At 41.5% G+C, this 27,050-nt stretch overlaps 1 protein-coding gene across 2 annotated transcripts in view; it reads right to left on the reverse strand.

Moving 5' to 3' along the window:
• Positions 1 to 13,426: 13,426 nt before the first annotated feature.
• LOC125764661 (zinc finger protein 860) overlaps positions 13,427 to 27,050 on the reverse strand; it is a 76,750-nt gene continuing 63,126 nt past the window's right edge. The window contains exon 2 of one of the 2 annotated variants that reach the window (XM_049429100.1): positions 13,427 to 25,396. In XM_049429100.1, coding sequence (XP_049285057.1) covers positions 23,588 to 25,396 — 1,809 coding nt within the window. In that variant the 3' untranslated portion in view covers positions 13,427 to 23,587. The remainder of the gene's footprint in view (positions 25,397 to 27,050) is intronic. The other variant, XR_007418479.1, reaches the window with a different exon arrangement.

Consider the following 27,050-nt stretch of genomic DNA (forward strand, 5'->3'; position numbering starts at 1 on the left):
CTCATGTTTTGTGAGTTTTGTTAGGTTGGGCTAAGATTATTACGAATAACGAAAGCGCCCACCACTGCACTTTTTCGATGCACTTTGACGGGAAGGTCCCGCAGAAAAAACGGGTTCCGAGTGATGCGTTGGCTATATTTTTTTACCTCGTAAAGCCTAATTAAGATGTTTCCTTGTTTCAATGCAATGTAGTTGCTTTTTCTGCTTCACCACTAAAGCATCGTCCACGGGCTCACTAGGGACGGTCAGATCTGGCTGACGATGAATTTAGTTTTTACGACACTCGACTTCGACGCAAATGAGTTCCACCAACTCAACACCGACCGGCCTGGTTTAGAGCAGACAGGAAAAATGGGTAGGTTTTGCTATATAAAAATATAAAAGTGAAACAAAAAAATAAATAAACACTGTACGCAGAGGTTGAGATCCAACCCACTATGCAGCGAAACTAGTGCGATCGTTTCGATGGATTTAGCGCCTCAACAGTGCCAATAAAACCAAAGCATCTGTTGACGATGGCAAATAGTTGAAAAAAGATAGGAAAATGCAATTATTAACCACCGGATTTAAAGGTTCCAGTAGAGGTTTGTGTTTTAGTGTTTGGCCGCCAGTTGTTGGTTTGTGGCACGCGTTAATAAACTCACCCAGTAATTAGTTTTAAAGCGGGTTGGCAATGCTGTGATGCAAATAATCCACACCATCCGCCGATGCCGTTAAGCATGCCCGCTAATGAATGTCCCCTGGAACAGGAGTGCATAATGTTGACGCATAAAAGGTGGGCTTCCTTTAAGTGCTTATAAATATTTGCTGTTAAATGGTGATGCATAAATAGATCGGTAATTAGATTTGGTCTTGATGTGCAGTGAGGCTAGGTGAAAAATTTATTTAACTTGTTTTTGTTTATTTTTAACTTGGATTGCAAAAATATGTTGTTTTTTGAATGATACTGAGATTGTTCAACATCACAGGTAAGCTAAGTGGCGAAAATACTTACAAATATTTATTGGATTTTTAAACATTTCATACAAAACAGAGTCAGATTTCATACAGAGTCTATAACCAGGGCAAGCTGAAAGCCATGATAATCTGGAAATTTGTAAGGATTCGTTCCAATGATCTAAAGGAGTTTATTGATTTTAGTAGTCTTTGGAGAGACCCGAGAATGAGAGAAGAAAAGATTTTTTTTTCTCAAATTAACTTCAACAAACTATTTGAATTTAAATAATAAGTATAAAAATTCAATACGGCCAGGCCGTTCTACCTAAACAAAAAAAAAATATAAAAAATAAGTACAAAGAGAGCAAATCTGGAAGCGAATTTTTTTACGTCCTTAAACGAATCCGAAACGATCAAATTTTATTTCTGCAGCAATTCTTTTTTGTATACTTAAAGTTGTTTTCCAAAGCAACATAAACACAGAACAAGAAAAATGTATGGAAAAAATGTTTTGCTTCCTAATATGCATTTTTGCAAATATGAAATAAAAAGTGAATTTTTGCTGCTTGATACTGCATTGGCTCGGTGCCAAAGGGTATTGAATCACATCGACCTCAGTGGCTTTACAAAAACTCCCCACCACAACATTGCATCAAGCGACGCCGTATCGTTCTCCGGCGCTTCCGGGCATTTCTTGTTGTAGCGCTTTGTCCATCGACTTACATGCTGTGCGTAATTTTCTTGACTCCTACACAGTAATTCCGGTTAGAGGCAGCGTACAAAAGACATAAGCGAATTAAGGATACTTTTTTTTCCTCTCCTGCGGGAATGTCAGAACTAGTGAAGCAAATTGCATTGCTCCGTACGGCGGAGTCGCGATATTAGACGAGAAGGAAGCTACTCACCAGCATACCCCTTGAGGGGGCTGGCGCTCGAATGCAAGCATATAATATGGTCATTTCATAAATGCGGGCACAGCAGTGTCGAGGTGGAGGTGGTTAATATATTTCCATTGAGCTCGAGCTGCAGCTGGAACGGGAGCCTTCAACGAAAGGAAGCTTCGACGTTGATGTTGATCTCTTGCCACTGACGATAATGATGATGCTCCGGTGGCATGTACGTATAGCCATCCGCCATGCCGGATGCGCTCTGGACGAAATCGTTGATAATATTTGCATGCATATGGCGGAGCGTATAATTTGGGCGACGTCATAAAGCATCGTCGCTGCATCTGGTTGGCAGTTGGCTCGGGCAAGATTAGAACGACTGAACGACGATGGTAGCGATAGACGGGTGCTATAAAAAAAGCGCAAAATTGCGAACATCAGCCATGGGGAGCCAAGACAAAGAAGAAAACAAAAAAACCCCATGAAGCTCATATAGCTGTGAGCCTTTTTGGTGAGGTGTTTTGTCAAAAAAAAAAAAAGTTGGGGCATGATATAGCAAATTGCAGCCACCCCCGTGATGAAAAACCTCTGAAGCCTATAACTCCTCAGCCCATCTTGGTAGCACCGAAATGAGATTGTACCATCCGGGTGATGAAAGCATGCATCGTGTACCGGCAAAGTAGATTTTGGTTGTAGGCTTTTCTTCCCTTTTTTCAACATTCGCCCATACGCCGGTACAGCTTCTGAATCGCCTGCAAGCGACGACCAAAGACTTAAACGCACTACAGTGAACCAAAAAGGTACAGGGCTAGCTTGAGCATAAGCATATTACATTCATAATTCCATGTAGCATCATATTTTCCTCCCATTATTCGCCGTTTGCATCTTTGGTGTGGATATTTAAGCGAAACATCAACAAAAAAGAACTTCAAAACCAGTGGCGTTGGTGCTAACTCTTCCCCTTCTTTCTACAATTCCCTTGACTTCACCTTAAGGCAGTGTGCTGTTTGGACATGTTTCCGATAAAATCGAACCAGAAAACAGCTTCCATTCTGCGTTGGATGCATAAATGCGGGTGCATCCTTCGGAGAGTCTTCCTCGTTTGTTAGTCCCGGGTCGAAGGAAAAGGGAAGAATGGGGATGGGTATGGGGATGGGAGTTTCGAGCAGTTTGTTGCGTGTGGAAGTAACAACACCGATAGCATAAGCTACAAGCGAACAACCTGTCCCTTGCTGGCCCTGCACGCTTGCAAAGCTTTGTGGTCTCTTCCCTTTGCAACGCACATGCAGGAACACATACACTAAGACACTTCTGATTTAAGACGAAGATGATGGTGATTATTCGGTTATTATTATTGTTATTGTATTGGGAGGTAAAACAAAAGCTCGAAGAGAATGTAAAAGAAACCCATACACTCGGTGTTGTTGATCGTAGGAAAAGCTCGAGTTACGGTGGCTTTGGAGTATGGTTGAGTTGCCGCCTTTTCGCTTTATGCTCATGTGTCTCGCTTTTGCGGCAACCTGAGATGCATCGGGTTGCGTACGAATCGGGAAGCGTAAACGTACGTAAATCTAAAAAGGACACGAACAGTGGACGGTGTGGTCTTTCGCTTTACTGTTGCAGTTTATGGTGAGGCAATTCATTAGATGACCAGTGATGTGATGAAGATATTACACCGGGTGTGACTGTGTAATGGCCGCATGGGACATCTGTGCCAGCAGAGCGGGAAATCGAAGAGAATCGGCTCTGGGAATCCACAATACAATAAAGTTGCATCCCAAATGTGGAAAGTGTCGTTCAATGTGTGGGATTATTTGTTAGATTTTCTAAGTAATGATTATTCGTCGTTAATCGCTACACCTGATACTCTGTGAGTGACGATGAAAAGTACATTAAATAAATGTTGGTATTCCCTTTAATTACTAACCGATAGCGCTTTGGGGTTCAGGGGTTCGTAAAATAAACGGCCGTTGCTGTAGAAGGGCTTCAAGACAGTTATAATGATCTTAGTGATTGAATGGCTAAATGAATTGTAAAAGAATAGAGAAGCGAAGTGTTTAAAACCTGGTAATAAAATTAAATAATCTGATAGTTTAGAGAATTCATGAGTCTTAGGATCAATTAACATGAAATGGGATATCGATTACAGGTGCTACAATCAAAACGTTTATTAGGTGGGTGGTGATTTGTGGTATTTGAAAAAAAAAACTAGTAATACTTTGTCAAGCCTGATGAATCGGATGAGTTATGTTGGAGAAAGTTTACAAGACAATTAATCAGTATTTAAAAACTATACAAATAATTTGTAGAAATGTGATTCAACTCTGAAGTATTTAAATATCTATTTCTCAAATTAGCTTTTTTTATTCCCCAAGAAAATAATCTGTATTTTGATCTGAAACTTGCCCCACATTTTTGAGCCTGCTGGCCTATAACTGTTTGGCTCTATGCTCTTTTGTTATTTATTTGCTTATCAGGTACTACAACCTCTAACCTCTAAACCTCTAAAACCTCTAAACTGCTCTGGGTCGATCGCGGTTGTTATCCAATTCATTAAGCCGGCCTTTCTGGCGGACGCGTCAACTACATCGATCCATCTCAGTTTGGATCCACCACGGCTCCCCTGTCCATGTGGGCGACCTAAACCGCTTTCACAGGCGGGGCAGTCCGATGTCATGCGAATAACATGACCTCTCCAGACAAGCTTGGCGAATGTCATTCGCTGTACGATACTAAGTGAATCTTACATCTCACAGAGCTTGTAATTGTAGAGGCTCCTCCATTGTCATTTCATACATACGGAACCAAAACATCCTTCTGAGCATCTTCCTCTCGAACGTGGTTAAGAGTGTCACCGAACGTAGAACCGTGAAGCACCCGCGATGGGTTACATACCGCTAACGCTACCTGTATCGAGCTCAAATCGAACACGGCAAATTAAAATAAAACTATAAAAGGGCAATTATAGTTAAAATTATAAAAGACAATTATAGATATAAGCACTTTTTAGGTATATCAGGACAACTTATCAAAATAAATCACGGTCAATTGAAACAAAGCTTCGACGAGGCTAGAACTCGGTCTCGGCACATTCACATTTTCCATCCGTCGACTTCTTATCCGAAATACTCCACCCGACCGCGATGAAGCAAGCATTCGCCCCCGATCACAAAGAGGGTTTCCTCAGTTTTGGATAGAGTCCTTGTCTCAGAGGCGTATGTGAGTACTGGACGTATAAATAGCTTTTAGTTAGTTATATTTATTTTTAACTGAAAATCTCTTTTTAATCTCTGCAAATAATAATTGTTAGAATCTATTCAGTTCAACAACCCTTAGGGGGAACCAAAGCTGGATCTAAACAGCATGTAGAGTGTTTCATAAACGACAGGAGAATACGTAGAAAAATATTTGGCTACATACGATAAACTTTTGAAATGTTGTTGGTTGAACTAAATTTAAACATAAAATATAGTGAATGATTTAACGATGTAATGTGTGTGTGTGTCTGTATTTCCTAAAAAAATTGGGGTCCATAAAATCAGACGAAGAGCAGCATTTACAGTAAAGCAAGGTATCGAAAAAACCGGCCCACATTAAAAAGCGGGTGTGTTCTTCGATATTTACACGGACGGTGGATCAACCTGCAACTCATATTTTGGAGCTATAATTTTCTTTTCCATGGCTAGCCATCCCATCCCCACTTGCCAGCATATCTGGGCAGTCTGTGTCTCGAACAGGTCGCCGTGTCTTCCAAGAACCGATGCGCTTGATGCGCTTGTCGATCTTGATCGCGACCGAGGGGGAAAAAAAGGTAGCCAAACGTCAGTAACAGCAGTATCAAAATTATGATACGCAGCATCCGCGCACCGTTCCGTACATGCTATCTGAACACGATGCTTGCTCTCTTTCACTCTTACTCTTTTCGTGCCAAATAAAGAGCCCACACCAAAGGACAAGTACGGTGGATGGGCAAATTGTGAAGGCTTGTGTTGCGCAGTGCATAACTGCGGCAAGCAGATCAGCCCCCGAAACAACAGTGGCAGCATCTCTGAACACTTAGGAAAGGGAAAATGAAAGGAAAATGCTACGAACGTTTGCAGGAACTTAGTGGGGGAAAGGTTGCACGGGAAGAAACCACGAAAAGAAACATCCACACATCCCTGCAACGGAAGCGCGCATAATGTAACTCAGGGAGTGGCGCAAGGGAGTAAAAACAACAGAACAACACACACAAAAAAACAGACTTGTATCCTATGTTTGAAACTGCATCATAAAAGAAGAAATAAAACAACAAAAGTGAAGTAAGAAAACAAAAAAAAGGAATAAAAAAACATAACAACTACAATGCCACGAAAGCTGAACATGAATAGAAAATATGACAAGAACATGAAGAAGAACGCACTACCATAAGATGCGGCGAAAAGCAGCAAAGTGCAACGCGCATCGTACGTTTAAGCGATCGAACAAGAACGCACGATCGTCCGATCAGCCGTGGTAGCGTTTGGGAGATCGCGGTGCTGCAGAATGAATGATTTTATGAATGAACGAAAATTAAAATCGAGTAGCTTCGAGCGAAGTGTAGGTAGTTATCAGTGTGGAACGAGTTTTCCCTTCGACAGCGGTACGGGACCACCGGGTCCTAGGGTCTCCAATTTGCCCACCGCCCCAGTTCATCCGGCTCCACATCCCAAAACGCACCACGAATGGTGGGTTCTTGGTGGAATGGGAATTGTAACGCGGCTTCTTCGTTTATCATGCGGTTGGGTCCTTGGAGCAGCCGTCGGGAAATGTATCACCCCCGAGGTGGTGGTGGGAGGATGCTTATGTCTGGTGCGTGTTTTTTTTTCGTTGGTTAGGCCATGTATGTGAGCGTGTCTGCTTTATTTTTACTTTCTGGCCCGTCTTGTAGTTGCTGTTGGTTGCTCGATCGTGGGGATCGTGAAGATGGTTGCCTTGTTGTTTTTTTTTGCTCCCGAACACCGTTGCATTGTGGTGGCATTGGAAAGAAGAAAATGCAATCCCTTCGTGCGATCGTGTGGGTGTGTTCGTTGTGCAGTCTTCATAAATTGCGGAGGCATAATGTTGGCTAAATTTTATCACTCAAAATACATTGGTTTTTGTAAGCGAAGTACAGAACGCAAGACCTGGTGGGATGGTGGTTAATACTGGTTTTTTGGATCGTGTATTATGCTGCTCTTATGAGAGAACGTGTGAAGTTATCTTCTTTAATGGACAGTTTCCTGTGGGAGTAGTTTTTGGAGACGTCGTTTGAAACACATGTGTGGTTTTTGGGAGTTTGATGTTGTCGTTAGATCCACTCATATGTATTTCGCTAAAATAAACTAAAGCATTTGAGCATTTTTTGGGGCTATTGAGATACATTTTGTTGTGGTTAAAGCTTTTAGCAGTACAACATGTTGGTGCACAATTAGATGTTATTTAGAAATATAGTAAATTTTTCTTATTTTGTAACATAAGTTAATAAAACTAACTGCTCAAACAAACCATAATTTCTAACGATTTCTCCTCCACGAAACCCTAAGTTATTTCTTTTTCGTTGAGTGCAACTAAATTTGAAAAAAAAACAAAGCACGAACCAGCCTCGACCGTTTTTTGTTGTTTGTTTTTCTTAGTCATGCGTTTTCTTATCCTTCAAAACATCGTCTAACCGTTGGAATGATTTATAACAAACTGGATGCATTGTTGATTGATACCGTATTTAAAATTGTAATTTGTTTCGGAAGAAATCATTTTAAACGAAACCGATTACCGAGCGATCACCAAGAGTGGTTATTAAACGAATTAAAAATGGATCTTTCAAAAAATCTTCGTGTAGAAAACGGAAATCGTTTAGTTTAAAACTGCACATAAATAATCTGAAATTTTTAGAGAGGCAAACAAAATTCTCAAAAAAAAAAATATAGATTTGATTTATGTACTGTATGGGTGTTTCGTATGTGATGGCTCCTTGGAGTAGAACTATTCCTTTACCTTCTACAGCACATGTACAGAATCACCATTCGGATCCGCAAAAGGCGAAGGTCCAGTGCAGCATGACTCGTGTCGATTGGTGTCATCGCGCGGCATCTGCTGCGTCGCGTCGCCAATCGTGACTGACGGGCGCGATGCAGGTTGCAAAATGTGACGCATAAATTAGCAACATGATTGCACGCAGGGGTTCAAGTGTCGTGATTGATCCGATCCGACGCACGGAAGCACAGAATGACGGGGCGTTATCGATGAAGAGTGCTTGAATTGTTTACGCTCTCTCAAGCATTAGTAGTGCTCTTGGGATATGGAACGATTGAGGCTTAAATGCATCCAAGTTGGTTATTGTAGGAAATATTAATCAAATTAACTTGTCGTCAACGCTTATGGTGAATATTTATATCCTTCGTAATTTAGAGTAACATAATTATAATTTTGTGCTTACGTCGATATTGAAGCGATGATGAATTGTTTCCTTTAAGTGCTGCATAAAATTCAACATTTAAACAAAATAAACACAATAAGTGTAAACTGTTTGCGGCAAGGTTTTATTGCTGCTGTTGTGACTTCTGTTAAGGGTAGTTAACAATTCCAGAAAACCGCTGCAACAAGACGTCTCAGCTTACGCGTCTGAACACCTCCACAGGAAAGTATTACAAGCCCTTCGGCCAACCGGTGCATCGGGAGAACGTTCGCACAACCTGCACAGTGCATGCAGTAAGCGAGTTAATTTGCTGCTGCCGAAGCCAGTTTTGTGCGATCGGTTCACCGTCGCGATCGTCGGTGTTTAATTTTTTAACGAATTGTAAGTCTGCGAAGGAAAGCGAAGGTTGAGGGCCACCGATTCTTCGCCCCTCATGCACCGTCTACTCGAACGGGCTCGATTACGCGACCCTGCAGCGCAATGCGGGGAATGGAACGCTTGCGTGGCCGGTAAATCCTCGGGCGAAGAGATAAATTTTCCTTACACTCCTTGTTGTTGCGGCTGAATCTCCAACGCTCCGTAGAGGAATCCGTGTACGTGGAAAGGCGTGTTCTTTTGCGTATTTATCATTGCACAGTGCTGCCGTCGAGATAGTAAGTGATCGGATTCAATCTTCCATATCAGTTGTAATTTGTATATTACGGGACAGATATTGCTATCGCACTGGGACATACTGCAGTTTCAATGCAATCATATAATTTCGTTATTCGATTGTATAGAAAGATAAATTACTGATATAACCAATCTGAAAAAGTGAATCATTGTTATGAAATATCTTTATGAAATACAAATGTTTCCAAGTGTTTTAAAATTATTAATGTTTTCCAAACATATTCCATAATTCATTGTAGTTTTGTGTAATGCGAAAAAAGATTGCAAAAAAAATTGTGTGACATTGTTTTAATGTTATTCATTAATTTCTAGCAATGCATGTGAAGAAAATGTTTTCAGTAATAATTGAATTTTTTTCCATTAAAAATGAAAAATTGATGCGTAGCCTATAGTTATTATAAAAAACAAAACAAAAAAATCCTTACCAACACGCACATCACCGTACTTGCCTGGAATTGGTTGAAATTGCTGTAAAATAATTGAACCCACGGCCACCCTCGTACGCTACGTTCGCTACATTACCCCTCCGGGGTCGAATCAGCAACTGGCTCAGGAAACACGTAATATCGTTTGTGACTGCACCCACCCCATCGGACGATGCAAGGAATTGATGGCCAGTACTACCACTACTGGGCATGCACCATCTTCCACGGAAGCGCCGCTTCAGCAGCGCAGAAGCTGTGTGCAGATATGGCCTCGGGGACCACATCCGGATGAATGGAGTTACCAACGAACGATGCAGCGGCGGCAGTAGATGATTGGTCGACGGTTCCCGTGTTCTCGACAACGGACCTCGAAGGTAATTGTTTTAAAATTTAAATTTCCATCCCAGCCCCCAACATGAGCCTGTGCTGAGAAATGAAGTGAAGAGTGGAAAGAACGAAAAGCAACAAAAAAGAGTAGAACCTATTCCCATCCACTAGCGTTTCAGCATAAAGGGTAATATTTTTTGAAACCTCCTTGCGGACTGTTTTTCTGCTGTAATCGCATCTCCTGACGATGATGTATTGCCACTGGAAAGGATGCATCGTGGGCTGCACGATCGTGGCATGTTCTGGTGTTTCCTTCCAATAGTTTTGCGTGGACGGACAGATGGATGAGCCTTTGCGATCGCTGGCGGGTCTGTTTCGCGTAGGAGAAGTGGAAGACATGCTTCCTTTTTTTTGGGAAACGACCAAGCCACCACGGCGGACAATCAGAACCTTGCGTACACATCGAAAGACCTACAATCGAGTTTCTTTGAACAATTGTAATCTGTTTTTTTTCTTCATTCAGCAGGAATATTAATAGTTCCGTGCATCGTTCCCTGTACACAAGAGGAAAGAAGAGTGCAGATCACGTATGATCACGTTGGTTTGTGGTAGAATGGAACACATTACGAAGGATGATGAACAGGACGCTAATATGCAGGATCCCAGCGCGTGTAGAAGTCCAAGCTGTCCAAGGATGGTCAGGTGAAGAAGATGCAACAAACACGCAAAAAGAACCAGTCGGATAATGAGAGGGCTTTTACTTTTTAGCTTACTTTACACCAGAGAAAACGATCCACTGGGTGGAAGACTTCCTCCCGGCTGTCTGTGGCGATCCACGCATTCAAGTACGGTTCGAATGCTGTTCGATTACGGTTAGTATAAAACGGGCAAACAAAATCCCCAAAAAGCACAATGCAGTGGGAGGGCCAAGCATATGGGATTCAATTGTGGGTTTTTTTTTTGTCAGAATCGTGCTTTGTGTTGCCAATTCCGCATCATTTCATATGTAGAAGGTAATAAAAAATGGGTGGAAAGCATTGCGTTGGAAATGAAATCGATTCCATAAAATATCTTCCTACACAGTTCATTTTGTGTATGATAGTAATTGGACTGCTTAAATCGAGGAGCGTAATATTGTTAGGTGAAAAATTAGGCAATCGAATGGGATTGTTGGAGCTAGCGTAGGACCGTTATGATTCATCATGTAATGTTTTATCATGAAATTGTAATAAATGTTAAGTTTGCAGTTAATTAAATCTTTGTAAATTTATATACTCCACTATGTTGTATCGCTCAATGTTGTATGTTGTATGGGCCGGTGGTGTGTGTGATAAATGGCGCCGGTTTCACACGACAGGGCCAGGATCACATCCCATCCAGGCCGTTCCCCCTACCAAGGAATGACTATCGGGATACATGGTAAAATAAGTCTAGTATGCAAGAATTGGCCGACATGAACTTAGAGGTTGTTCACCCAAGAAAAGAGAGAGAGAGATAAAGAGAGAGACAGAGAGAGATAGAGAGGGAGAGAGAGAGACAGAGAGAGATAGAAAGAGAGAGAGAGAGAGAGAAAGTTGTAATTATTTTGTATTATTCCAGCTAAATCGTTTGTATATTTTGTATTCTGGTCTGACCACCAAAACTAAAAACCATCACGGATAATTTTATTTAAAATCTTATAACGAAGAATCGAGCGGAAACATGGAAAGAAAAAATGATTTTTACAGCGGATTAAAAAATACACAATGAAGATTGGTGTAATAGAAAAAAAAGCATTGCATTATGTTTCACTGACAGCATTCATTGCCTTAGATGTGATGTGCGACAATGTCTGAAATATGAGGTATTATCTTTGTGAAATAAATGATTACAAATTATCAGATATTACTTCAACATAGTAACTCAAATACTAAGATCTATACTATAAAGTAGAATGTGGAGAACATAGATCACGATGGGTCTTATCTCCTCAACAACATCGCTATTGAAAGAGCAATCGGAGTTTCGCCGTTCTGGAACCTTTCTTGAAAGTCTATTAAGATCCTGGTAGACACTGACGATAAGATCGTGGTTGACAGTGACAATGGTGATGAGATAAACGTTTAGGTACTGGCTGTCAACTGGACATGCAGTGGTTTGGGAAAAGTTTCTCAATTAAAACAATACCTCTCGCGATGATCGAAACTAGTAGTAAAGCCCCAATACTCACATATCACTGAGAGATGGAAAAGCTATCAAAAATCTCTGTTATTTCATTGCACCATGCATAGGGATGTTTCGGATAAAGTTTCTAGTTCGTATTTTCGGATATTTGCCGTAGAAGGAATTCTTTTTCCTTCTTTCTAGGTATTACATTCTAAAAATAAATGTTCAGTTGTATGATGTATGGAAGGACAATGGAGGAGCAGCTCTACGACTTGTACGATGAATTCACTATCTTGCAACGAATTGTATTCGACAGGTTCCGAGGGGTTAATCACATCATTAGAATGACACCGAACGATCATTGCCGATCATGCGGTTCAAAGGACATTTGTAGCCAAGATCGCTAAGGACTTTTGGTGCTTCAAAAAAGTTAAACAACAGTCTATAAGTTGAACGTAGAGTTTTACCTGACAATCAAAAGATGACGTTGAGAATTTACAGTAATTATTTCTTAAAATTATGAACAATTATAAAAAAACTTCTAACTGATGTAATGTACTAAATCGATTTAGCAGAGAGTGAATTCTTTTTTCTTTTACTAAGTAATATTTACTATGAATTTATATTGTGAAGTTTAAAATAAGCAATTCAAATAAACGCCATACATGTATATTTTTCAAAAAAGTTGTATTCTCGGTGATGTTTCTTTCCTTCGTCAAACTAATAGCAACACTAAACAACTTCGCCGGTGGTCCGGCTCGTCGCACGTGCCTGATGCAGCGAGTTCTAAAGAAAGCACCGTACTTGAAGCGCCCGGCACGCGAATGGCGACGCATGTCTGCCGTCCGATCGGAAATCGTGGCCACGGCGTTAGGTTGTGCTCCAGTTCCGCTAGGGTTGAGATATTCTCCCCAGGTGGACTACCTTTATCTTGGTTGCCTTTTCTTCCCTTTCAAAAACGTTTTGTAACGTCTGCTCGCGATAAATAGAAGGAAATACTTTCCCCGCACAGAAAAAAAACGGTTGGCGGGAGGGAAATGCAAAGAAAGCAAGAATTAAACGTTAAAATTTGTCATTTACCATTTTCATTTACCACAGCAAGAGGAAGCAGTGTGGATGGCGTGAGGATGCATCCAGCCCAGAAGTGGAGTGCAACCGAATATTTACCCCCTGATGCGGGTGTTAATCGAACGATAAATGACGTTAGCATGGCTTTCCGACTTCCTCCACCTGTACCGATTTCGTTCGCCGTCAATCAATAGTGTAACGGTTGAACGACGATCGTAACGCCGCGCCACGGTGGGTGGCACCGAGGGCCAGCGAGTGATAATGAGTTCTCCAAACTTTACGTCTTCGTAACCAACAAAAAAAACTGAGAGAAAGAAAACTCCAAACCGTGACCGTGGACACGTTCAGCTGCGCTTCAGTTGCTGCGATTGCTTCTCGGTGATCGCTCTTATTCTTATTGTTAACACCCCGTTGTTCCGACCCCGAACCTGCTTCTTTCCTCATCACTGATGTTTCTGGGCGAAGTTGTTTGGATTATGTCCACTTTTTGGAGTGAAGCATATCAAAAGTAAGTAAAAAAAAAACAAATATCACAAATCATTGGAACAACCCCATTTGAAATAATTTCATGCATGTAAGTTTTATTCAATTTGGCGGTTTTCATCTCACACCAGTAATGTGCTTTCCATCTGAAGATTTCCTCACTAGTTGTGCTTTCCAGACGTTGTTTTGGTTCGTTTTTTTTCTTCGCGAATCCTTAAATAGTATGCAGTTCTTTAGCTTAGCTTTTATGTGTGTGAGTGTCTTTTTTGGAATCATTTTGCATTTCTTTTCAAACTTCACAACCTATTGTGAGTAGAAATTTGTAAATCACAAAACTAAGCATAGGATGAAGTTGGTTCTAGAAAACGGATTAGCTACGTTCAGTACCTCGCAACATTAAATATCAGCGCTTGTCTTGAGTATTTCCTTCAACATTTTGTATTTGGAATATACAAATTGCATTATCTACGTAAGTTTCTTCATTTTGCTAGACATATCGTACAGCAACCTCTTATTTTTCTTTGTACGCATTTGTTCGTTCCGTCGTTTGCAGCCTTGGAGTTGTTCGTGATTCAGTTAGAAGGATCTTAAGTCTTGCCTTACTTTACAGGATTTCTTTCAATGTGGCATTTAAATTTGTTTAGCATTTTTCCCATTCAAACGTTCCGGTTTAGTTTCCTTTTTTTCCTATAGACTCAAATGTTTGTTCTGCTGCAATATGTACCTTTTCCTTTGTTGCACTGCTTCTTACACATCCCTCGGGCAACCGGTACGACAAGAACCTCATGCAGGGGTTGATTAGTTTGCTTCCGGGACTGTTTGCGGGTTCAATTTTCATCGACCCGCAAGGTAAAGAACGATCTCGTTTGTCAATATTGTACCACAAAGGATCAGCTGAAAATCTACCATCAGCATTATTCTCTATGTATTTATTTATAAACATATGCTTATTATGACCTAAACTGGAACGTTTCGAGCGGGAGTGTGAAAAAGTTCAGTCGAAGACCAAATGCCGCTCTGCTGGTTATCTTTGCTTTTGGTGAGGCACTCAGCGGCTCATGCTAAAACTTGGAATAGCCTTCCGCGATCCTTGCTAATGCGAGAAAAGGAAGCAACTCTATCAATACTAAGGAATTGAGAAAAGGTTTTTCGATTATTTTAGCATTCTTTATGCATATTGCGTATTTGTGATGTTAGTCGGTATTTTAAGTCACTTGGTAGATTAAAATGGTGAAGTACGAGCTAAAAGGGACGAAACATGTTAACATTTATCTACGCAGATCGGTAAACTCTTGCTCAAACTCATCGAAAAGGATGATGTCTTCGACAATCTGCGTAGATTTATTGTAATTTATTTAATCATTAGCTAGTCCGCTATGTTTGTGTATTGGAGAGAAAGAGTGATGAAAAAACTTTTTTCTGGAGAAATTGTCATAAGGATTAAACGGTAAAAATGCATTGGTTTTTAAACATTATTTAAAAGTAGTAAACTTTTCGTGGCACATGTTGAAGCATACTTGTTTTTTTTTGCAGAATTGCGTAGCAGCAAGATTTGTAGCTTTCGTAATTGCTGTATTGCTTTACTTTTACTTATTCAAAGTTTGGTAAGGATTTTGTGGTACTGTTACATTGTAATAAGTTTGTATGAATAAATTTGAATAACTTTTTGAAACCCGATAAAAGTCTTTGGTAGAGTAATGTTGTGCGGGTTTTTTTTGTTTTACTTGTTTCAGTACAGTAAGGCACTTTATAAACATTTCATTTTATGTTACAAGACGGAAACATGTGTTTTTAGCGCATTAGTGCACAGCTGTTCACGTTAATCCTTTATACTGATATTGTATAACATAATTGGTTTGAAACTATTTATTTTACCGATTTTCTAATTGGACATTCCCTTTTATATTGCGACGTAGATTGGGACTTTGCTAATAATTTGATCAATGGTTTATCACAATAGTATAACAATTTCACTCTATACTTTGTTATTCCTTGGAATAAACAATGCTCACAATAGATAGAGAAACCGATTCTTTTCTCACGTTCATTTTGAAATTTTAATTCAGCAACTAGAGGCGCGGTGTAAGGCTGAAAGTTTCACGTACGTAACAGAAAATTCAAACACAAAATACAAAGCAAAACAAACCATCAAATCGAAAGACAAGCGCTGAAAATAAAGTTCAAGACTAAACTTATTTAACAAAATAATAAATAAAAACAAAACAGAAGCTTTTTCTGACAAAAAAACCATTTATTTCATTCGACAAAATCAAGACAAAACATAATGTTCTAAAAATTTTGTACTGCAGCATAACGAAAATCATTGTCTTTTAATGTCACGACCGTTGTGTGTCCGGTTCGCTTTTCTATCTACGTAGAATCGTCTTTTGCCTCACGTGTATTGTTTCACTGCTGACTGCTTATCCTACGGTTTACCCTACCGCTTACAGCTGCATACACTAAACTGAGAAATTTTCTTATGAAGTACGCATTCTAAAGATCTAAATACACATAAACTTCAGCTTAATAATAAATAAGTAAGAGTGTAAAACTTAATCGACACAATTTTAACCCATGTAACGAGACGTGATCTTACGGTATCTTAGGGCAAGAATTTACAGCATCATTCGCCAGTGTTATAAATTAATAAGTGTTTGTTTGAATTGGCTTGTTTTTCTCTGCATAACGATATTATTTTATTGCCTCATTTCTTTGTAATTGAAGCAGTCAATTGGCTCACCTCGAAATCAAATACATGCGCTTTGTTTTTTTTTCTCTCAACAATTTATCCTCATTTTTTACGTTTTCGGCCTTAATTCATGGTTTAATGTTTAACATGAAGTAAACGCCACTTTTTGACTAACAAAAATCAAACTTGAACAAAAATGTGCAACTGTGTAACTGTGCGGGACGCTTGCAATGTCCTGCCAAACAATTTACTTTTCTTTCGTCATATTAGACTAATATGTTAAATTATTTTCGTTCCCAGCCTGATCTTGTATCGCATCAGCTAGCAGGAGAAATGGCAATCAGAAGGAAATAACAGTAGGAGTTAACAATCGATTTAATATAAGACGTAGAATTGCATGCAAAAGGAACGCTCTCTTAAGAGACTTAAGTAGTAAGAAAATTAAAGTATATCAAACAAACAAATCAACTCTAAAAACCACACACACACTATGTGAGTAAATTTCAGGCATTTATGGCCCTTGGAGCTTAATGTAAATTTGGAGAAAATATATATTAAATAAATAAATAGAAAGCAACGAACTGAGGCAGCTGTGTAACATAGAGGTAAGCAGTAAGGTATGAATTAGAGGAAAGAAGAATTAATAGTATAAGCAATAAATAGAATAATAAGAGCTACCTAGGAGCTAGATGTTTAAGAACTAGGAAAGAAAAGTAATGAGACAGCAAAGTAAAGGTTGAAATGTGTCATAGTCTAATAGTTAGAGTACGATTGAGAATCGATGATGCATTTTTTACGTACGCCTTCGCACTGTCCATTTTGTATTGGTCGGTTAGGCCGGAACGCATACACCAATAGCAAATTGTATGTACACTCTAATTGTCACATTTTTCAATGGTCGGTCTTTTCTGCACAGTTTACCATTTTGTTTGATTCTTAGCTGTAGTTGCTTCGTTAAGAGAATCGGTGTATTTGTGCGTACTGTTTTCGTCTTGTTTGCAAATATAAATCTTTTAGGTACGTAACAGGCGTTATTAGTATGTGCCAATAATCGAGATTGTTTATAATATTGCCGTTTCATAACTGTTCGTTTCGTTGGACTGCCTTCTACTCACCCTCGATCTGAAGGTAAGATTCATTGTCACACAATCAACACACCAAAAGAAGACGACCTTTCTTGTGAGTGTTCGTTGAATCGAGAGCACCGCATGTTCTGCAAGCGTAGCGTGTAATGCCTTGTTTTTACAGCACTCGTGTATGTACAATATCCGTTCGCTAACGTCATAACGGGATAGCTAAATAAGTTAAACTTAACGCTAAGCTTAGACGAAAACTTAACAGGCTTAATCGAGGGCTTTACGCACATTAAAATAAATTACGCATGTATATGTACAGCAATTGCTTTCGTTTAAAAATCGCATATGCGTGAGGTGTGTTTCGAAAACGAAAAACACCGTCCTAAAGATGTCATGATGTACGTAAATCGGAAACGTCAGTAACGCTTCAAACAGAAGCGTGCTATATGGTCCAGTGGTGTCGTTTGTCGAAAACAGAATAAAAAGGATACACAATATCTAAGCCTTAATATGCACGAACAAAGCGCAGGAAAACGTAAACGCTAAAACTCACAGTAATAAAATACCAGCTAGTTTCGAACACGCGCTTTAACACTTAATAAATGCCCTTGTGAGGATGGTGCACGATGCTGTACACTTTCCTCACTTTCTTTTTTTGTTTCGTTGCAGTATTTTCCGTAAGCTATCCTGGTTCAGTTTTCCGTTTAGCAGTATTAAGTTTTCTAATTTTTAGTTTATCTAGCCTTTGTGTGCTCTATTCGCAATTTCTTACATCTGAGATCTTTTGTTTTTTATTCTTCTTCTTGTGTTCAGGTGTTTGTGGGAGTGTTGTGTGTGCCTTCCCATTGTGCGTTATTTTTTTTATTTATAATTTACAGAATTTTATTCCATGGGGACTCCTTTCTGATTTCACTTTTTTCCTCACCTTTGCTTTTCATGTGTTTAGAACAGTGTAAAATTCCGAATTACACCTTATCTTCGTATGGCTCTTTTTAAAAATGTGTTGTGCACTGTTTTCTTTTTTCATGTTTGTTTCAACTCCTTTATGATGAACGTTAAAATAACTTTCCTCTATAAGGATGCTATACTTTCTTGCATTTTGTTCTCTCTTTCTGTTTCTCTCCAGCACTCTACCAATGTGTTTCTACGAGTTCTACGGTTTCTGCACCATTGGGTATTTTCGCGAGTTCACTCGCGTTTAATTTCCTTTTCACTAGCTGTAAATTTGGCACATGTATAGTTAGAATCGTTTACGATTGTGTGGTTGTCGGTTTGATTGTGTTGCACCGCTTTTATGTAATGAAGAGACCGAGTTTTTCGTCTATTACCAACCATCTGTAGGTGTTGCAAAAATTCAATTTGTGCTGCAAAAGAGTTCTAGGCTATGGTTCACGTTCATCTAGCCGATCGTAACAGTAGCTATGTCTACACGGCAGTTGAGTGCAGTCGGGAAGAATAGCACGAATGTACAAAAAGTTATTGAAAAGCGTGTTTTGTTCGTACCATAATGAATTGAAAACTTTGTGAGGGAATAACATACGTTGAGGGCAAAATATACACTTTGGATTTATGCCAACAAAGTGAAAACGAACGCCTTCCTGTCGTTTCGATCGTCTATCTTCATGATGCATGAAGTTTGCCCTTGCATGAACGATAAAGAAAAACACTTTTGTTTCTATTAAAATGTATTTTTTTCAATCTCAAAAAATGTTCAGTGCTCCACAAAATAGGCAACTATCGATTCTGGTCGTCAGCTATCGTGATTGACCCTAGGATTGAGTGAGTGGCGCGCTCATTGCTGTTGATGCCGTTGGTGAATTGCGTTTCCTTTAGCCCCTGCCGTCACGCAGGAAATAGCGCCTATGCGCTAACGATGGCCACCGATCTGGATAGCAGTGTACGAACTTCAGCCCCTGCTGGCCATGTTTCCCAGACCTGAGCTAAGAAGTACGCATCCGGCCGGTATGAGTCGACGTGTCAGAAGTGGCGCAACCGGTCAAGTGGTGGTTCCTCATCGAAGGTTGGGCAATAAATCATTCGCACCAACGCAGGCCGTGGGAGACAGCAGAAATGTAAACATGCTCTACGCAATCCTTCTCTCTGCTACCCTTTTTTGTTTGTAACAGGTATCCCACAAGCGAAGGGATCGTTCTTTGCTGCGTCATCTTCAGATGGTAAAGTGGCAAGTGGCAAGTGGTCCCGAGAGAAACTAGATCAATTCCAAACAGCCAAACAGGCCCACCTGAAACGCAATCGTCCCGAAGCGGGTGTGTATCGATGTTTCGAGTGGTAAGCTACAATAAGAAGACGTTGCATGCTACGCAGAAACCAAACGGTCTAGTGTTTCGCATAAATAGTACCTTGCCCTGGGGGTACCTAGATGTCAGCCGGCAGCCGAACAGCCGGGTACGTGACGCCACGCAACGAATCAACGGGAACATAATCAGACGATTATCGGCAGAGCGTATCATTAGCGATCTACGGTTCCAAACAGGCTCCCGGACAGTAACCGGAAATGGGTTATAAAATCGACGATCAGCGTTGGCTAAATGACGGGCGGGTTTCTAAAGCAGATTGGTAAATAATTGGCGCATTGGTTGCTGCATTGGAGTGACGAGTTGGACTGGCCGGGCTGGTAGAATCCTCTTACGGTATCCATTAGAGATGACGCCATTCGCACACATACGCAAACGCAGAGCACCTTTTCCGGCGTTTTCCAACGAAAGGAAAAACCTGAAGTGCCAGCAAGTCCATTAAAAAAAGTGCTGACACGTTGACACATCGTTTCGGGGGAAAAAATGGATGCTCAATTATGCTTTTGTCGTAGCGATTTTGCGCTGAAAATGCTTTCAAAACGCATCGACTCGAATGGCGCTGCCGGTAAACGCACCGTGTTCTCGAGCGTTGCGGACAAAAGTGTACAATAAACGGTTTAGTGCGCTCAGCGGTCGCAAATCATCCCCTAAAACAATCACGAAACTCCGCCAATCTTGAACTACGCCGAGCGTCCTGGATGGGGCGACGCCAAAAATGCAATTTCCTTACCGGCATCCGGCTAGTATCTGCGAGTGAGCGAAGTATGGGAACGTTGTCCTGGCAACATCCCAGCATCTGCCGTCCCAGTGGGTTGGATCGGTAGCGCATCGTTGGCAACCGTTCGAAAGCCCGATCCCGAAGTAATTACGGGAAAAAGTTAGAACATTTATTCACCTCCACATGCAGCGTGTACCGTGCGAGCGACGACTCCTCGCTGGCCAGTTTCCTTTTGTGTTTCTTCCATCAAATGTGCAGCGAGGGAATAAAAGCATGCTGACTATTGCACAGCCACACATAGAGTAGAGCGATTTTTGGCTTAAAAATCGCTCCACCATCGTGGAAAGTCAGATCCAGCAAGTTTCGCGGATCATTTTCATCCTCACCAGAGCTACGCCGGTGATGAAGAGAAACTGATGCCGTGCGGAGGGCAGAATCGCTGATCGCAGTACTTCCGGCAGAATGGCTAACAAAAACTTCCTGCCCGTCCAGGGGCACCCTGGAAGTTGGCGTCGTCATAATGCACTTTTGTGTGTGTGCTGGATCAGAAACCTGAACCTCCAGTCCGAGCTATATCGCCTGCTTGCCAACGAGTGAGCTTTTTGCGTGAAAAGTCATAACTCACTCGGCTTTTTGTGCCGATGTATGGAAGCGAAATGAAGGTGGAAGGGCCACTTGAAGCAAGGGGAGATTTGTTTCATTCACTATGGGTGCTCATCTCTGACCATTCTGCAAACACATTCGGGAGTGAACATGTCCTTTCTCCGGTTGCAAAAGTTTCCTTTCAACAGGCGCTGTGTGTGAGAGAGGCGTGTAGCCTTTACACTTTTTTCCCTTGATAGTTGGTCCCGTTTTAACTGTCCACCCTCAATCCGTGCGGAGCATGTGAATGGGGTAGATTCGGAGGATACTAAAGTAAAAGGATAATGCATAGGGTTTCGCTTTACTGTATCACATTACAGTAGGAACTAACGTACATGCCAAGCTAAGGTTCACATTGCATGCCTGTGCCACTATCCGTTCGTGTTCTTTACAATATGTTGGGGCGGTGATGGCGGTGGACGACCATTATTTAGCACACACATGCACATTCACAAGGTGAAAGAGAAAAAAATGGAGGGAAAATGAAATTGTTTCACCAAGCTTCACCCTGCATCGGGATGGCCATAGTCTCACGCCAAATTTATACTGCAACCGGGTTGGGTGGTGCAATGCAGATTGCGGCTGTTAGTAGTTAGCTGCGCTATATCTTTTTCGCTCACTCTCTCTCTCTCTCTCTCTCTCTTTCTCTCTGTTATGCAAACGCTTGTATTTATTGTTTGTGGCCGACCTTTACTTCAAATGGTTCTGGTTGTGTTGTGTGGGGCAATGGTGGTTTTGTCACCGTTATCCCCCGTTCTCAGCCTTGAGGGATTACAAGTTTTGATGGTTAAAAAAACACTCCAAAGAAGCCAGAGATCTAAATTCGTTATCACAGCAAACAAAAATGGCCATCCCACATTCTGGCCCTGCTACTAACAATACCATTTCATTAGAGAACTTTGGCATTGATCTCAGAGTATTCCTTGGTACATTTATTTTCCAAGTTGCATGATCCACCTACATTCAAACGGCCTCATTAGCGGGCACGATTGCTTGCCAGACCCATCATATCGACCTACAGACCAGTAGTTGCCAGCCGACAAACTTGGGATTGCTGTGTTCGCGTGGGCCTACTTCCTGACGCTATCCTGTTTCATGCAACGCGGGAGCGTAAACTTTCAGCTTTTCTTGGTGAAAACTCGCTACTAATTATGCCCATTACGTCGACAACTCCGACCGGTTGGGTGTGCGGGGAATGTTTTCCTTCCGTATTGTTTTGCGGGTGGAAAATGAAAATTGCAACCCGACGCAAGCACGAAGGTCGTCGCCTTTTTTTGTGAAGAATGCAGGCGAATGAAAAACGGAAACCCATATTGCAGTACGGGTTGAAGAATTTGCGCTTAAGAAATTGAACAACGTCAGAACGATAAGACGCTCTGAAGGGCGGTAACAGTGTTGGGTTTAATATTCAATTTGCATGATTGAAAATTTAAATTAAGATCATGCGGTAGTTTTGAAGTCGGATTTAATCATGTCTGCAGAAAGCGCCCACTGTAATGGGGAGAGATGGAAATAGGAAGGGTATGTTTGCTGCTGTTAAACGCTACTAGATGATCGTTATACGATTTAGAGGTTCTAGATTCGGGGTTAGCCTGGTGTTTTTGTGTTATTGGCTTCACACGACAAGACCGACACCAAAACTCATCGAGATTATTACTCCGTACGCAAGAATGACTATTCAGCTACCGGTCAATCCGGTAGCTTGATCCGCCCCTGCTCCTAAGGTGATAGTTCCAAAAGAAAAGTAACATGAAGACATTTCTAGAATTGCTCTACACTTTGTTACGGTTAGGAATGGTCCCATATCCATCGACATTATCAAGACGGTGCAATTTTTGTTTGTTCGCTTATGTCTGTTTAAGAGGTTCTCTACTCTGTTAGTTTACCGCAACATCTAGAGATCGTTCACTCTGTTACAACCGTTGTAGACAGATACATGTCAGCAATCACGCTTTTTGTGCTAACGAGGACTACATTTTATTGTTAGAGTTCATTTCCGTTCTAAATGGACTATTTGTGTGCTGTTGGAGTTACCTATTCAACTCAGCTACGGTTACAGGCTTTTTTATGTAGTTCCCATATCAAATAAGGCACACGGGTTGTCATGCATTCTTAAGGCGCACAGTTTGTTAGTTTCATTGCTTAAAGTTGTTGCACTTCCTGTTCAATATGCTGCTGCACAATAATTAGATTTTGAAATACCTTTGTGGAGAGATTTGTTTGTTCTGTTTTGTATCAACTCTACGTTACCGAAACCGAGAGAAATCTGACATTTAGTTTACCTCACTAAAACCCCACTAATCTACCTTTCTTTGCTAAATATTCAAGGAATGATATTCCAAAATGGGCTGGATGAAATCATATTGAGCCGGTATTTGAAATCTTTACATTCTAGACTAGCACACACAAACTCGCACGCACTCGTACTATATTTATACCCAACAAACGATTCGTATTGAGGAATGATGGCCCCGCGATGGGGTGATAAAACGAGCAAGACGTATGTAACAGAACCGTAACTGCCTAACTATTGTTCCTGGCTTTGGAGACAATGCATCACAACCATTGAGAATCTAACACCTTCGTAAAAACGTTAAAGCATGGCTATTACCATTCTAGCGAAGCATCTCGGCTACTGATAGGGTCATACCACACTTGTATTGTAAAAGAAACATATTATGAAATCATAATTCGCACACACTTTTACGAGGAACTACCATCTACCGTTGGAACTTCACCACACATGTTGGAACTAGTCACTCAAAGTGAGCCTTGAAGTTTCGCGTTGAACTTCACGATTCAGTCTTTGTTTCCAGAACGAAACCACCGCCGACACCACCAAAACTGGCCTCCGTTTTAATCGCATGGCCTTTGTTGAGACCTACCAACGGAAGGAGTATTGGCTTCTGGTCCATCGACGGGCTGCTACTGCCTCCACTCGAGCCTCCTCCATTGCTGCCTCCGCGTTGATCAAAGCGCGTGTGCGTACGCATGTGACGGGTGATCATGTCACGGCGACAGGCGGCGTACGGACACTGCGGACACTTGTAAGGTTTTTCGCCGGTGTGCGTACGCTGATGCGTTGATAAATGATCCGAGCGGGAAAAAATCTGGCCACACACTTTACAGGAGTATGGTTTGACCCCTGTATGCAGACGCATATGACGCGTCAGCATATCCGATCGGGCAAACGAACGTTGGCAGACCTCGCACATGTACGATTTGGTGATGTCCGTTGCACCGGTTCGACTTTTATGCCGCGAGGCCATATGTTTCGCTAGTCGATCTTGAAGCGAAAATAGCTGGCCACATACAGGACACATGTACGCAACGTCCGATCCTGGTGGCATCTCCTCCACAACGGGTGACACGTTCAAATTGAAGCCAGACGGTGCATGACCGTTGAGCTGCTCGAATGCGGGGGACCGTCGTATGTCCGGCAAGTTTTCCCGCTTCAAAACCAGCTTAGATGGATTTATGGGCGCGGGTGGCAAAGGTGAGTCCGGTTGTGGGCTGTTAGCCAAATTGGGCTCTTGCTTGATCACAGTCGAGACGAAGAGACTAGACGATTCGAGCGGTGATGACGACTTCATCGACAAATCAAGTGGCTGTTCCTGTGGGTCTTGATAGCCACTGCTGCTGCTGGCGTTACTGCTTCGGCTGCTGGTCGTTGGCGGACGCTGTGATGCTCGGCCCGCTTGGCTAGACTTCTTTTTCTTGGGTGGGTTTACTTGGTGATGTGGTTGCTGTTCTTGCTGCTGTTGCCGCTGGAGCTGCTGTAGTTGCAGATCTGAATCGGAATGGCTGCGTTGACGGGCAAACTCTTGATAGAGCAGCTTGGTCGGTACAGGAAGATAGTTAAACAAGGCGAGTGGATTGAAGCAAAGCTGCTTATACAGGTACTGCTGGTCTTCCTGCTTGATCTGTGATGGTTCCAATGGTACCATCGATTGCTGTAGAGGATCTTGCTTGATTTGGCGCGAAATCTGCGAGGGTGATGGTAGCTGTTGATCATGAGGTAGTGCATGCTGCTGGTGTGGCGTCCTCTGTTGAAGGGGATTGTTCTCATCGACTTCGCTTAACCGCAGCGGGCTGATGCTGATGCGAGGACTGGCGGAATATGGAAACACATCTTCGGGAGAGTCTTCGGCACTGGAGCGCGAGTCGGTACACTTGACCTTGAAATTTTGAGCTTCCCCGACGTTGTTGTTGTTGTGATTCACCATCGTACCGCTACCATTGTGCAGCTTGTCCAACACCGCAGACAGTCGTTTCCGCTTGTGTTTCTTTTGCTCCGAACGGAACAGATTGTTATTGGCCGCTGCTGGCAGATTGTTGTTGTTTTCATGTCCATCGTCCGAGGGTGGACGTGAGCGAATCGCAATCTGCTCCTCGGTCGATTGATCCTGGTGCTGTTGTTGCTGTTGGTGCTGCTGTTGTTGCTGCTCCAGGGCAGCGGCTGCCGCCTGGTACAGGTAATAAGCATTTGGACGACCCGTTTGGATGTGCCCCATTGGGTCATAACCGCCATCCGCCATAGTCATTAGGTCTGTCGTTCTATGATAATACCGGTGGATCAAGAAAATATCAGGGGCATCGATCTGCAACGAAAGCGAAGAAGAGGGAGATTAGTTAGTACGGCAATGTGTGACAACTCGTTGGAAGCCGCCGATAAATGGCCACTGAGCGATCATCATTATCGACCGATTAGATCGAACATTCTCATTAGGCTGATTGTTTCGTCTTCTCGTGCCGACTCGTGTCGAGCACAACGAAATCCAGGACAAATTAAGGGCTCGTAAAAAGAAATTCCAAATTGAACCTGTGCCACAGCCGATCAGTCTTCATCATGCAAGCTTGAAGAAGAATTGATTTTGATTTTATGAAACAACATGTTGGAAAAATCTGAAAATCCTCCAATGATTGAGAGAGCGTCGAACACAACGGGCTATTATCGGACACCTTCCACAAACGATGCCGCCTGTCCATAGCAGTCAGTGGTATTTCTGGTTCCGAAAAATTTCCGAACGCGACTTTTAGTGTCTGCCGAATCTACGCCGGGGTGGTAAATTAGAGAATCAGGCCAATATTTTAATTGTGGGAATTTAAATAATTAAGTTATTCTATCTCTCATCCCGTATCCCAGCAGGTGGTAGCTACAAGCTTGTGATCATTCGCTAGATCAGTGTGGTCGAGCGTTTCAATCTTCGACTGGTTGAAACTCTGAAGCGGTTTAATTGTGGCTCGGGGAAAACGAGATATCAATAGACCAACCGGGAATCGGGTGCTGATAGGGATGGTGGATTATAGAGGAAACGTGATAAAAGCCGTCGAAAGGCAAGAAAACCGGTTAATTGAGTGAAAAAAGTATGACTTTTCCTTATTCAAACAAAATACGGAGCAGATTTGGAATTAGTTAGAGCAAGCAGATTAAGTTGTAAAGGTTTCTTTGCGTTATATTTAATTCTAAGCAAAATCGCAAAAAATGCTTTATTGTGGATTCAAAGACTGAATATACCGAATTTAAGCATTTAATTAAAAAAGACACAATAGTTCATAAACGGTATAAAATCATGTGTGAAGTTTAATTTTAATAATAAAATAATAATTGTAGTAGAACAATCTCTGAAAAAATATCTTCCGAACATTAACATCGTCTTATATACAAGTCAACATACATATACGTTCAACAAGGACAATTTCATGCACAGTCATGCTTCACAAATTTGCACCCACAGCATGTAAACAACAAAGGGGTTGAGGGAGTCAAATAAATACGCCAAAAGCCGATACACGATCGTACGTGCGGTAAACATTCTTCTCTATGGTTCTTAAATGTTGCTTTCATAATGGTTACCTTCTCGCTTCCTTCATCTTCATCTTCAAGAGCATGGTGTTTACTTTTTTTTAATCAGCTCAGCCAAAAGATATACTTTACCACAACCTCCCACTCATTGGCAAATTGTTTTCCATCGATACATTAAACGCTGAACAAAACGATTCGTTTTCGACAAATGAAAAAGTGCAAAAAGGCCATATTGACTCCAAGTAATGATCATCCTCACTCGAATGATTTTGCTTATTTATTTCTCTGTTTTGATAGAACATGCATGTGAAAAATGTTTTTTCTTCCGGTAAACCCTTCAGTTCGCATCAGTGTGAGAATTGTTGTAGGTTAAATGTTGTTTTTAGACGCTTTATCATGTTAATATGCTTCTGCTTTACGGTTACCTTTAACTTAGCAGCGTTCAGCTG

Source organism: Anopheles funestus, chromosome 2RL, assembly GCF_943734845.2.
Source record: "Anopheles funestus chromosome 2RL, idAnoFuneDA-416_04, whole genome shotgun sequence".
NCBI lineage: Eukaryota > Metazoa > Arthropoda > Insecta > Diptera > Culicidae > Anopheles > Anopheles funestus.